Source organism: Puma concolor, chromosome C1 (assembly GCF_028749965.1).
Source record: "Puma concolor isolate L17-30 chromosome C1, mPumCon1.1.hap2, whole genome shotgun sequence".
In the NCBI taxonomy this organism is placed as follows: Eukaryota; Metazoa; Chordata; class Mammalia; order Carnivora; family Felidae; genus Puma; species Puma concolor.
Window position 1 is genome coordinate 168,175,570 of NC_141674.1, and position 13,996 is coordinate 168,189,565.

At 37.6% G+C, this 13,996-nt stretch overlaps 1 protein-coding gene across 5 annotated transcripts in view; it reads right to left on the reverse strand.

Annotated features, from left to right (window-relative positions):
* The window catches only part of CCDC141 (coiled-coil domain containing 141), a 203,593-nt gene extending 191,111 nt beyond the window's left edge, over positions 1-12,482 (reverse strand). For 3 of the 5 annotated variants that reach the window (XM_086719054.1, XM_086719053.1, XM_086719051.1), the window contains exons 1-2: positions 12,133-12,482; positions 9,388-9,510 (exon numbers count right to left, since the gene is read on the reverse strand). In XM_086719054.1, the coding sequence (XP_086575180.1) occupies positions 9,388-9,510; positions 12,133-12,234 (225 nt within the window). In that variant the 5' untranslated portion in view covers positions 12,235-12,482. The remainder of the gene's footprint in view (positions 1-9,387; positions 9,511-12,132) is intronic. The other 2 variants (XM_086719052.1, XM_025912241.2) reach the window with 2 other exon arrangements.
* Between the last annotated feature and the right edge of the window lie 1,514 nt (positions 12,483-13,996).

A 13,996-nucleotide genomic window follows, 5' to 3' on the forward strand; every position in this document is an offset into this window, starting at 1 on the left:
ATGAAGGTATCATGGAAAGTATTTATTCTATCTTGCCTGGAACTGGTACCAGTATTCCATTTTAAGACAATTTTTTTAAGACAAAAATGCTAATCTCATTCAAGTCCCTGAACTTTAAATATGTGGTAGGAGGGAGATAGAGGATATGGGTAATTTGGAAGACTGGGCTAACCACAGAATCCGAAGTTTGCCTTTTATTCTCCTAAGGACTAATAGCTTCATGAATTTGTCATGAGAATGATATAGCCAAGCCATTTGAACAACTCTTGAGTTTTACACATTTACACATTATATCTAAGACAAAGTCTATATTTAGAAAAGATACATTCTTGGGTAAGTACAATATATATTTGGGCCTTTTCTAGAGCAGAAGGATCCGTTGCCATCTGTATAGAATGCAAAAGGGATATTATTACACTAACATTTAAGCTAGCTCAGCAGTAATAAGTATTGAGAGTAGGGGTGAGTGGGTCCTGTGCTACCATCTTATCTCTGCCATCCCTTATTGGTGTTTCTTAAACTGTCAAGAGTTTGGTCCTGTCAGTTCAAATCTCAGACCAAGACCCTTTTTGTGATAACTAGTAAGGCTATGGGTTTTACTTTCAATGAAAAATTTTTGTTTGTAGATTTATATTTTAAAGAAGCACTGTTTTCTAAATAACTAATAGCTTGGAGATCACAGGCCTATGATCTCGAAACATGCTAGGTGTGATCCTAACTTTTGACCCAGATTTCAAATAGGAATGTATTTGGTGACAATTAACAAAGCCAACCAACATTGGGTTAAGCATCTTGTATCACAAGAAGCCTGGGACTCAGCATAATCGTCCACAGGATGAAAGAAGCATAAACAATCAATTTATAAACGTATTCCCCTACTGTTGGACATTGTTTTGTTTCCAAATAAATTATTCCATTAAAAGCATGTGGAAAGATGCTCAATATCATAGCAAAATCACTTTCATATCTATATCTTTACCGGTGCTTTTATTTCTGAGGAGAGATTCAGAGAAGTGAGGTTGCTGAGTCACACAATGTAAGCACTTTACATTTTTAATGCAAGTTTCCAAAATGAGTGTGTCAACCCAAATTCTCACCAATAGTAGGGCAGAATGCCCCTTTCCTCATATTTTCACTCATTAGATATTATAAATATCTTGAATTTTTAATGATATTATTAGGCAAATCATGGTTTATTTTTTATTATTATTTAGTTTTGCTTCTCAGGCTATTACTGCTGTTGAACGTCACTTTTACATGGTTTATTGGCGATTTGCCTCCTGTGAATTGTGTATTTTTTATTGATTTTATTGGTTTATTTGTCTCTCTTATCAATATGAAGGATTGTAACCCTTTGCCTTTCATATAAACTGCAAATATATTCTCCTAGTCTATTGTTTGTGCTTTAAATTGGGCTATGGTGTCTGGAAAACTCATCTTCATTTTCATGACAGCAATATCACTTTCTCTGTCAAGATTCCCTTGGATTCCCTGGCAGTTAGTCATTCTTTCCATACTATACCCATAATATTTTGTGCATATACCTGTGTGCTGAATTATAACTAAAACCTTTTCCTCCTGTTCAAGAAATTATACCAAAATGCTACTCAAATAGAGTAACATTATAATAGATATATGTTTGAATCTGCTTTCAATTTTCAGAAAGCAAATCATTTATAAGCTTCAGAATTTTCTTTTTGCTTACCATTAGTACCATGACACCATCTTTCATTTTAGCGAAACTTAGTTCCACTTCTAAACTGTCTCCCCATGAAAATCTTGCTTTCTTCTTCTTGTCCCTTTTGGTTCATGACTCCTGACTTCAAAATCCCCTTAGGATGCCACGCTTGCTGTTACCCTCAGTTCTAGTTATATTTTGCTATGTGACAAACTGCTGCCTATTCTAGTGGCCTAAAATAATTGCTTATTTTGCTCACAATCCTCAACTTGAGCAAGGCTCCATGGGGAAGATTTGTCTTTGCTTCACACAGTTCAGCTGGGAAGCGTAACCAAGCCTGAGAATCAATCTACTTCCAACATGGCTCAGATGGCTCACTCACGTAAGTAGCAAGTTGGTGGCTGTTACCCAAGGTCTCAGCCAGAGTGGTTGCTAGGAGCCTCAGTGCTTCTCCACATGGGCCTCTCTACAGTGCTGCTTGACTTCCTCACAAGTTGGTAAGGTTCCAAGAGTGACTATTTGAAATTACAGAAAGTAAAGACAGCCAGTCTTTTGATACTTGGTCTGGACACTGGCACAGCATTATCTATGCTGTATTCTTTGAGTCAAAGCAGTCTCAGAGTCTGTTCAGTTTTAAGAGAATGGACACAGACTCCAATTCTCAATGGGAGGAGTGCCAATATATTTATGGCCATCTTTAATCTACCATAATCTACCTGTGTACTGAGTCCTTCTAAAGTTGTCAAAAACGTTGTCAGTATTTGCTATAACCAAGCCATTATCTGTTTTCTACAGAAACATGGAAGATGCCTCTCTTTCTTGCCAATTCTTTGTCACTTGGTGCCACAGCCACAGAGCAATATGGTGAGTGCCTCGTGTTTCCCACAGGCCCTTCACCTTCTGCCAAGGAGTCAAGCCCAACCTTTACTGCTGAACCAGGGTCAGGGATAAGATAGACTGTCCCCCACCCCCAATTTTTTACTCTACAGTCCCTATGCCTACAAAATATTCCACTTTTAGAATTCCTTCCCCTCCACTAAATCAATTCCCATCAACACTTCATTAGGTATTATCACACTCTGAACTGTTGCTTAGCCTGAACTAACAAATTATTTGTGATATTTACAATATTAACGTACCTTAACTCCATGTCTGAAAAGCCTATTGTCATTGACTCTCTGACTTCACTTAAACCAACCTTCTCTTATAAAAACAATATCTTATCACATTGTCCATGGCACTTTCCAATCTAAAGAATGCTATTCAAATTTTATTTCACTCCATACCTCTAAGTACTCACTGGAGCTGACCATCTCAGAAAAGAAATACCCTGTAGACTAGAAAAGTGCCAAGTGAGGTGGGGAAAATCACTAGGAAGTTATACTGTTTCATAATTGTAAGATGGCTTTTTTTTGTTTTTTAACAGAAAAGGTCTCCATTTTCAAAAGTGTAAAAGAAAAATTAAACTGCCTACTAGTTTCTATTCCCCCAGGAATAGTCCTCCAGTGACTTTCTCCAAAATTATCAGTGAAAAATATGACAGGTACTTCACAAGTGTAGAATACTAAGGCACAGATCCCTTTCAGCCATAGAGAAAAAAGAACACTTGTGAACTGTTGGTGGGAATGCAAACTGCTGCAGCCACTGTGGAAAACAGTACAGAGGTTCCTCAAAAAGTTAAAAATAGAACTATAACCAGTAATTGCACAACTGGGTATTCACCCAAAGAATACAAAAACACTAATCAAAAGGATATATGCACCCCAATGTTTATTGCAGCTTTATTTACAATAGCTAAATTATGGAAGCGGCCCAACTGCCTCTTGACAAATAAGGAAGATGTGATATATATATACACATATATACATACAAAATGAAATGTTATTCAGCCATAAAAAAGAATGAAATCTTGCCATATGCAACAATATAGATGGAGCTAGAGAGTATAAAGCCAGTCAGAGAACGACAAATACCATATGATTTTACTCATATGTGGAATTTAAGAAACAAAACAATCAAAGGGGAAAAAAAAGAGACAAACCGAAAGTAGACTCTTAACTATACACAACAAACAGATGGATACCAGAGGGGAGTTGGGTGGGGGAAAAGAGTGAAATAGGTAAAGGGGATTAGGAGTACACTTATCTTGATGAGCACTGGGGAATGTATGGAATTGCTGAATCACTGTATTGTATACCAGAAACTAATATAACACTGTATGCACTATATGTTAACTATGCTGGAATTAAATTAAAAAAAAATTTTTTTTAAGCATTGGAATTTGAATGGTACAAATTAATCTCACCTCTATACTGTCAAGATTACAAATCAATTGAAAAGTAGACATCAAGGTCAGATACAAATCAAATATCTGCTCTTATCAGGATCAGAAGATGGGTTGATTTGGCTTTTACTTTTTCTTCCTAAAATCTAGTCAATGGGACCTGCCTGTGAAGAGATTTGGGTCTGAGGCACAGACACACATTGAACCACCCTAGAGGGTGAGATGGTGTCCTGCCTCTGCTGGGCAGGGGCTCCCAGCCAGGTCAGCAGCAGCAGAGAGAATAAAGAATATGTAGCCCATGGGCAGTCAGGGTCTGCGCTGAGAGACATTGAGGTTGGCTTCCGCATGGCAGCCACTTTTCCTTGTCTCACCAGTCAGGTAACACAGCACCCCTTCACTCCTGTAGAGAAGAGAAAGGGAGCAGGAGAGATGGGTGGAAGAACTTAAGAGAGTAGAATTTCTGACAGAGTAAATCTATCAGATTTGTGGGTCTATGGGAAAATAGGGAAAGAGAAAATGAATCTCCTGTATGAAGTAAACATTCAGGGTAAAACACTGCTATGGTGCAGATAATGTAAAATAGGTTAGTCCTCTTCTAATACTGTCCTAAAGGGTTCCATCATATTCTCAACATACATGCTATAAATTTTTCTGTAGTGTATAAATACACATAATTAAGTCACACAGATTTACTTTATTAAAATACATTCTTAATAGACCTTATCAGGAAGGTGAAAAGACAACCCACAGAATGGGAGAAAATGTTTGCAAATCCTACATCTAACAAGGGATTAATATCCAGAATATATAAATAACTCCTACAACTCAACAACAACAACAAACCAAACAACCTGACTGAAAAATGGGCAAAAGTCTTGAATAGACATTTCTCCAAAGAAGATATGCAATTGTCTAGTAAGTATATAAAGAAGCTTAACATCATTAGTCATTAGAGAAATATAAATCAAAAGCACTTCATACCTAGTAGAATGGCTATCATCAAAACACAGAAAATAGCAATTTTGGGGAAGAATGTTGAGGAATTGGAACACTTGTATGTTACTGATGGGAATACAGTATAATGCAGCTGCTGTGGAAAACATTTTGGTATTTCTTCAAAAAGTTAAATATACCCAAAATGACTGACAACAGGTACTCAGATACTTGTGTGCCAATGTTCATTGCAGAACTATTCATAATAGTGGAAAAGTGTTAACAGCCCAACTGTCCATAAACATATGAATGGATAAATAAAATGTGGCATATCCATACAATGAAGTATTATTCATTCATAAAAAGGAATGAAGTTCTGATAAATGCTACAAAATTGATGAATCTTGGAAACATTACATGCTAAGTGAAATAAAGCCCAACACAAAGGACAAATATTATCTGATTCCATTTATATGAGGTACCTAAAACAGGCAAATTTGTAGAGGCAGAAAGTAGATTTGAAGTTACCAGAGAAGGGAGCAATTGGAGTCATTGCTTAATAGGTGCATAGTTTGGAGTGAAGGAAAAGTTCAGGAAATAGTGGTGATGGTTGTACAACACTATGTACAACAATTACTAATGTAATTAATGCCATGGAAATAAACACTTAAAATTGCAAATTTTACGTTATATATATATTTTACCACAAAAAATTTAAAGACTATATATTCTTAGTAAATAATCAAGTTTACAGCAGAAAATCATGCTATTCCATGTTTAAGGCAAGTTTTAATAAGACTTTTAGCTTTACTACTAATATACTTTGACTATCTCTTATTCATTCATTTCCAGCTAAGTGAATGGAATAGGACAAAAATGAGTATTCATTGTGTGAGGAATTTAGTCATAATCTGGTAACCAATACTTTTATGAGTCAAATAAGAGGTAAAATTTAGTATTTTATACTCCAAAGGGTCATTCTTCACTGAATGCTAATATTGCATATGTATAAATAGACAAGCCAGTGGCTGGAAGTTTTTTTGGTTTGTATCATTCCTTTGGACAATAGCAATGTAGTTAGTTGCAAGACACAGGCTGAGGAGAAGAATAATCTCAGCAATATCCCTAAGGTATTTCCAGTTCCTCTTACCTCCTGTAACCACTTAGAAATGTAATGTCGAGAGCAACCATAGGCAGATCTTCACCTGACTTAAATCTGTCTCCCCTTTCCCGAATTTCTTCTTTCTCATTAGAAATAATTTGGTAAGGTTTGGGAATCTAGATGCCTTTTGGGAGTTAATGTTTTTTCCACATGATTATGCTTTCACCACTGAAAATAGGGAAATATTTTTTCTCTGGACATTCCACTGGAACTAAGTACTATACTGCTGAAAGGAAAATAATATCTTCAAGGTATAAACATTACCAACATTAGAAAAACTCATAAAAATTCTGTGTTTCCAGAAATTTTTTCTTTAGTCTAAATTACTAGGGTTTGAGATAATTTTCAAGGGAGGGAAGAAAATTGCTTTTCTATCAAATTAAATATCCAGATTACTCTGATATATCAATTATTAACACAATTGTTATTATTATTATTATTATTATTATTATCTATATATCATTGCATTTGTCCCCCAACATTTTCTTTTTAGTTGTTTGAGGGTAATTGCTTTTATCATAATTTTTCAAATGAAGAACCTGAGACCAGAGAGGCTAACTGTTACGCCCAAATCAGAGTAAACTCAGCACTGAAGCTTACACCCTGCCAACACCCCTTAAAGAGCATTTTTCTTTATAATTAGAACAAATTGCAGAATGCTGTGCATAGGAAAAAAACTGGAATGAACATTAAATATTAAATATTATTGGCTTATTGAACTACTAACGTTCTTATCATTCAAAAGCTCATATTAAAACTAACTTGGATCCAAAAATTTTGTGCTACAGGTTAAGTTGTGCCTACACTGACAGCATAATAGCTAATAAATTGATTAAAATTGTGATCTATGTAGTTGCAATATGGAATTTACCTTTTTGTTATTTTAAAAAGGCTTTTGTCAGCCAATCTGGAACAGACTTCAGACTCCCTGGTTTCTTTTTTTTAATCAATCCTCCAATATTGGAGGATGATGCTACCATTTAAAATTTCTTGGGGGGGTGGGTGGCTGAGTTGATAGTTATCGGGGGGGGGGGGGGTCAGGGAGGGTATAGGAGACAGACATAAAGAGGTCATCATGAAAATGAGGCCTAGGTGAAGCCAAAGGCCTTTTTACCTAAAACCACACGCAGAGAGGGAGAATGGTCCCATGATCACATGGCACCTTATGGTAAGATCCACAATGGATATGAAGCTTTGATCTATATTCTCTCTCTTCATTTTACAGTTAAAAAGCCTGATGTCCAGAGGGCTAGTCGACTGGCATTAAAGGACAACAAAACTTTAAAATCTAGAATCACAAGCACCTTCTGAGGGTGGATCCTGTTAAATGGGAAGCCCTTTTCCAGCAGAGCTCCTGAATGGATTTAGGAATAAAAATTTGAGCATAGTTGCTGTGAAGCTGAACTGCTTTGCCTAAGAGAGCACTCCCCCAGGAGTTGTGTGGGCCTGGACAGGAATAGGGTTGGGAGAAAAGAGAGGTAGCCTAAAAGGTCCAGAATTCCATGAGCTTCCCCACCACTCACACTTCATTAATAGACCAGGAAATGCTGGCTGGCATGAATTGTTAATGGGAACTGGAGAAGGGATGTAGTTTCGAGTCCAAGTTAACTTCAGCAGAAACAGCTGGCAGGTGTAGAAGAAGGAGCTGGGGACACAGGAGACCATGAGAAAGTAAACTGCTGGGGATAAGCAGGAATTTTGAGGAAGTGCTGGGTTTCCACAATTCGTGGAATTCAGTTTTTTTGTGTAGCAGTAGCAAGACTTTGAATTTTCAGCTGAATTATGCTAGTTAGTGGTGTAATTAGTGCTAAAACATAGATCTTTTGATTCCTGGTTCAATGTTCTTTCACATCATAATGTGTTCTTTTCTTATATACAAAGGACTTCCTGGTGGCCAGGGATTTCTCCTTTGAAAGATAGCACAGAGACCAGAGCAAGGAGCTGTCTAAATAGGAAAATAAATTCTGGATTCTAATGGCTCCCTCCTTCAGTACTAATTCTTTCTTCAACTTTCCAGTCTGATATACCCAATTACTTTTACTACTGTCCAATCAGGAAACCACTGTCTGTATATATCAGATGCAGTTTATATCTGCTTCTAAATCTAGGAAGCAAGTATAAAATCCAGCCTAGATGTTCAAAGAAGCCAGTAATATTAAAGTACTAAAAACACAGAGTCATTGCAGGCTGCCTAATCAACCCTCTTTGATCTTAGTGAAGACATTCATTTACCCGCAAGGGCTATTACTCACAGGGCTGGCTGCATCAGAACTCTGTCCTTAGAAGGGGACACCACTTGGGGTTTAAAGTGACTCTACCTGTCACTGCCTTGAAATTCTTAATAATTTGATTTCCAAATTTGTGTTTTGTAAGTAAAGTTCACTGGGACAACAGAGGAAGTGCTGGAGGATTGGAGTCTTATCTCACATGGGGTTCTGCCTCCCAGGGAAATTCTCTTTGCTATCCTGTCTGTTCCCCCGCCCTTGTTCAGTGACCTCTGCCATCTGCTTGGTGGGGTCAGGGCACAGTTGGGAAAGGTTGAGATCAGGCCCACACCCTGTGCACTGAGTCATGGCCAGGGCCCAGAACCTGTGAGGCTATGCACTCGCCCAACACATATCCCATGCCAGAAGGAGCTAGCCAGTAAATAGTAGATCAAATACAATATGACAGGTCAAGAAAAAGCATTTTCTTGCTTTTTAAACAGGAGGTCCACCTTTTTATTTTGCACTGAGCTCCACAAATTATGTAGCTGGCCCTGAATAGATACCTTATCTGGCAATCTCAAGATAATTTTATTTTTAGATTCTGAACTAAATAACCACAATATATATATGGAATAATAACTCTAATTTTACTAAAATTATTATTTGGTTTCAATAACTCTTAATATTAAATACAAAATCAGATACTTTCAATAGTTCAACAGAGGCAAAATAAGCTTCTATATTATTCTTGCCAGGAGGTATCATTAACAATAAAAAGTTTGGATCTGTTGTTGTGATTTGACAGCATAATGGATGAAATGGAAAAATGATGGAATTTTTTTTTTCACTGAGACAGCCAGGAAAAAAAATAGTTATTTCTCCACAGTGAAATATTATCACTCCATATTTTCGATCACATTTGGGGAAGGGTTTTAAAAATCTTGCTACTTCTCTCCAATGCTGGTATTTGCTCATAAATAACTATAGAGTTTTTCCATTATCTATGTGGCACTATATTAAAATGGCCATAGGCCAGTGATATCAGAGAAATCAAGAGGAAATATAAGAAATAGCTTTTTATTTCTTTTTAATTTTGTACCTGCTTCACATTTTAATATCTTACCTTGAGCTTGGCCAAAAGAAGTTCATGATCATGAAGAAGTTTTTTGGTCTCATCTTGACTGCTACCAATTTCTAGAAGATTGGGCTGTGATTCAGCCAATTGAAGTTGTACCCACTTGCCACACTAAAAATAAAAATTAAATAAAATGTACTTTCAATTCCTCTTGTTCCTTCCCTTTTCTCTTTTTTCTTCTTTTCTCTTTTTTCTTTCTTTTTTAGTTTCAGTTATACTGTGAACACTTTATTCTTTTCATAGAGATAAGCCTTATTTAAATTGAAATCTAACAGGTTTAAATTTTTTTTAATGTTTATTCATTTTTGAGAGACAGAGAGAGATGGAATGCAAGCAGGAGTGGGGCAGAGAGACAGGGAGACACAGAATCTGAAGCAGGCTCCAGGCTCTGAGTTGTCAGCACAGAGCCTGATGTGGGGCTCAAACTCATGAACCTGACCCCAAGGTCCTCAGGTTCATGACCTGAGCCCAAGTCAGATGCTTGGCTGACTGAGCCACCCAGGTGCCCCAAAATCTAACAGTTTAATATAAATCCGTGCACTGTTTTGTTTTTTATTCTTAGGGTAAATTCTTTTCTCTTGGCATATTGTATTTAAGTTGAAAATTGCCAAATGAAAAACACATGCAGTAGATTATTATTGAAAAGCACAAAATTACAGAATTTGTGACACAATTGTACATTCTCTCTCTCACAAGACTTAATACCATAAAAATAGTGAAATTGCACCTGATCAAGCAGGATGCAAACTTCACCAAAGGGGAAAGGTTTTGTAAATGCAATTTAGGCTGATTAGTGTCTTTACCTTGACCCTGCTCGTTCAACTGGAAAGAATAAACAGCAGATGAAGCAACAGACTTTTAACTTATAGTGAAGTAAAAACATAACACTTTCCAACTTTTGTTGTTAAGTAATCAATAACGTGGGTATGAAAATGTCAATAAAATTAGATGCGTCTGACAACAGCCATATGAATGCAGCCAGCTTGTTTTCCACACTTAGGACACTTCCACTGCTCCAAAATGTAATTCACCACTGCATTTCCTGAGGAATTTCTTTTCTAAGAAGCAACAACTGATGAAGCAAGGGGAACTACTAACAGGCACGTGCACTTGGATAAGCAAATCGCTGAAAAGAAATAAAAAAAAAGAACGTGTGGCCAGTCCAGATCATTAGTGCCTAAGACAGTTTTGAAACAAACCCATACAGATGAGACACAGACACTTCTATTCCTTTCTACTTTGAATAGCTTGAGATTTATTTGATATGGGGCACCAGTGAGTTAAAGAAGTTGTGGAAGGTAATCAGAGGGAACATTCTTAGAAACACAGTCTAGTTAAAACAAGTATTTCCAGTGTAATTTTAGGGGTTTTTTTTCCTGTACTGTCAATTGACCTCTGATTCTCATATAGTTTATTCCATATACATTCTTCCTCTTCCTGCTCTAAGAAACGTTCCCTGTTTGAGGGAAAGAAAAGTTAGCTTTTTTTAAACAATGAGTTTGCCTCTTTTCCCTCATTGCTGAAATTTATAGTTACTCAAAGCATCATAAAATCACATGCAAACGATCAACTTTTGCTACTTCTGCTCCAGGCTTCTTTTCATGTTCACCTATTGCCTTTGAAAGGACTTGAGGGCAAGGTAGTCAGCAGAGGTGCTGTTTACATGAGGGCCAGGTCTCAAGAGCAATGGAATAATGCTGGTAGGAACACTTTACATTCAGTGCTTCTATAGTGAATCGTATCAAGTATAGTGCTCAGTATCAAGTGCTGCTTTCCTGTTACAAATTTTCATATTAACATAAAATTTGCAGCAACTACATTAAACTGAACAGGACTCGGTTCGGGCTTCTAACAAAGGCCAGAAAAATCATTCAACTCAGGCTGGTGAGGTCCTGGAAGTAACTCACTGGTGAGCACCAGCTTGTTTGCCCGGTTTCCTTCATTAAACACTGAATTCCTGAGGTAGTGAACTGTCTAAATGCAAGCAAAATTCTTCAGAGATTTTTGCGGGACATGTTCATAGGAAATAAAAATCATGGATATCTTCTTCAACCTAAAGGCATGTGGCCATCTTTGCAATCAGCAAATTGTTTGACATAAAATATGCAATAGCCTTAAGCCTCAAGTGGCTTCCACCTCCTGCTGTTAAGGGCAAATTTGACACATGCCCTTTGCACCTTCCTTGGCAGGGTCTTCACTCCCCCTAAATGTGTTAAGAATTTACTAGTGCCTTCCCCATGTCAAAACCAATGCTGTGGAGGGCACATATCAGAGCCTCTTATTAGGTGTTCCCTGCCCTCCATCATGCTCAAAACAGTGCCACTCCCTGTCTCCTGGGACTGACCTCTTCCCTCCTCCATCATATCCACTCTCAAAAAATCACAGACATTTTACTGGTCCACTTGACTCTCCAGCCTGGTAATCATGAACTTGTAGTCATGAGTACCTTGTCTTTCAAAGTCAAACCGAAAGTACATGGTAGAGGTTTCTGATTTTGTTTTAATTAAGTTGCCCGCAGATGTTTTCCTACTAACTGAAAGAGAAACTATAGTAAGTAGCTGAGACTTAGAGGTTTGTTTCTGTTAGTTGCCAATTTAAGAAAGCAGGAAGATGTACTTGCTGTGTTATTTTCTATATGCTGTGTGCTGCCGACTGTGTGGAATGTTCTCTAGGATTATCAACACACAGCACAAAGCCAACAGCCACGGAGAAAAAAGAAAGTTGTTACCTTACCTTTACGACAGCTATAACAATTTTGGAGTCTCCGGCCTGAACAGCTACTGAACTGACTGTCGTCGTAGAAAACTCCACACCGGGACTTCCTCGGCTGGACATGGTACTTCAGAATCAGAATTTATACTCTGGACAGCCTCTGGACAGAAGTGTGTCTGCTGGTCATTTCAGAAGGCAATCACTGGGGTTACTTGGATTCATTCAGGGAAAGAGCTCAGCTTGCACTGATTACTCTGCCAAAAGGAAAGAACAGGAGGTTAAATATAGACAACCCCATTGAGTTTATCACGAGAGAGCGAGAGCGAGAGAGAGAGAGAGAGAGAGAGAGAGAGAGAGAATGGGAAAGAATCGCCACACCCCTAGAATGGTAACACTAAGTGCCTGTTATTTTTGCCATTATCTTAAATAGGGAGGGCATTTTCTAAACTCTCTGCCTATCAGCTGATGCTTAATAGCAAATGGAAAAAAAAAAAAATTACATCCTGACAATTCAAATTAGTTTTGCCATTGACTCTATACAGTTACAGTGGACTTTGAAACCAGCCAGTCATGGACCTGAATATTAATCTTTTTAAGATTTTTAAGTCTTCCTTATGCAAAGAAAACCCCCAAAAATGTACTTTAAAAATAAGTTCTAGAATTTGTTTTGGGATTAAGCCACAGAACTGCTTGTAATTTTAGACCAATTTGATTTTCTAAAACTTAATGTCTTTTGTCAAATGAAGTTTATGCAGAATAGTCACATTTTCTCAGAGCTTCATATATCTTAGGGACATTTTAAAAATATTTCAATGAGCAGTTATCAAATAGATATCTACCATTTCAGGATTTCTCTGTGACTAGTGCACTCCACTGAGCAGCATTTTTAATTCAGTTATCACAACTACCTGGGAGTAATATATCTTGCTATCACCTTTTAATTACAGCACGAAAATGTTTTTTGTTTAATTAAAGAATAACACTGTATATTGTACACATTTTTTTTTAAAAGGATAACAACATACTTTCAGGTTTGGTTTTCATTCTCCCCCCACCACCTATGCAGCTTCAAATCAGAGCTAAGATCAGCAGATTAATCCTATTGCTAGAAACCCAGCGTGTGCCACAAGTTGTCTGTGGTATTAAACAGCAGCTGTTGGATTCCCTGTCAAAGAACAGCTGAAAATAACACTGAAGTTTAGGTCAGAGGTCAGATGCGAATACATCAGAGATACTGACTCCAAAGCCGCTAGAGCCATTGGAAATCTCTGGGACAAAGCCAGAATGGAGGATATAGCAATAAACAGAGTGAAACAGAGTCTGCTCACTGTTTAAACCTTTAGCTCATTTCAAAAGCATGCTCAGGTTCAGGCCTAATGTTGAGAAGACTGACTCAGAGCCATTGCTTTGTTTTGTTAAGGTTCGTGATAATATTCTTGAGTCAAAGTGGGGAAGTGCTTTCACATATACTTTGGTGTTCAGCAGTTATTTTTGTTTCTCAGAACGTGTCATGGCTGCTCTGCAATTATGTAGCCATGACCCAGGTCTCTGGTCTCAGCATCTGCCTACTGGCCAGCAAAACGGAAACCACGCCTGGATCCCAGGTGCTGGGATCCACAAATTTGTCTGACACCATGAAGGGTGCAGTTGGAACAAGCTTGGGAGAGTAGATACCAAGAGATGCCATGATGTCGAAAATATCATAAATGATTTCATTTCACGGCAGAGATGGAGAACCAACCTGAACTCTTTGTTGAGTTTGCCTCAGTGTCAAAGGCAGGTTCCTTCCACTTGAGCAAATAGTCCAAACAAACCAAAACAAACAGAGAAAAACCAGTTTTCCACTAATTGCCCTCAAGAAAAACCAAGAGTTGACAACTGTATC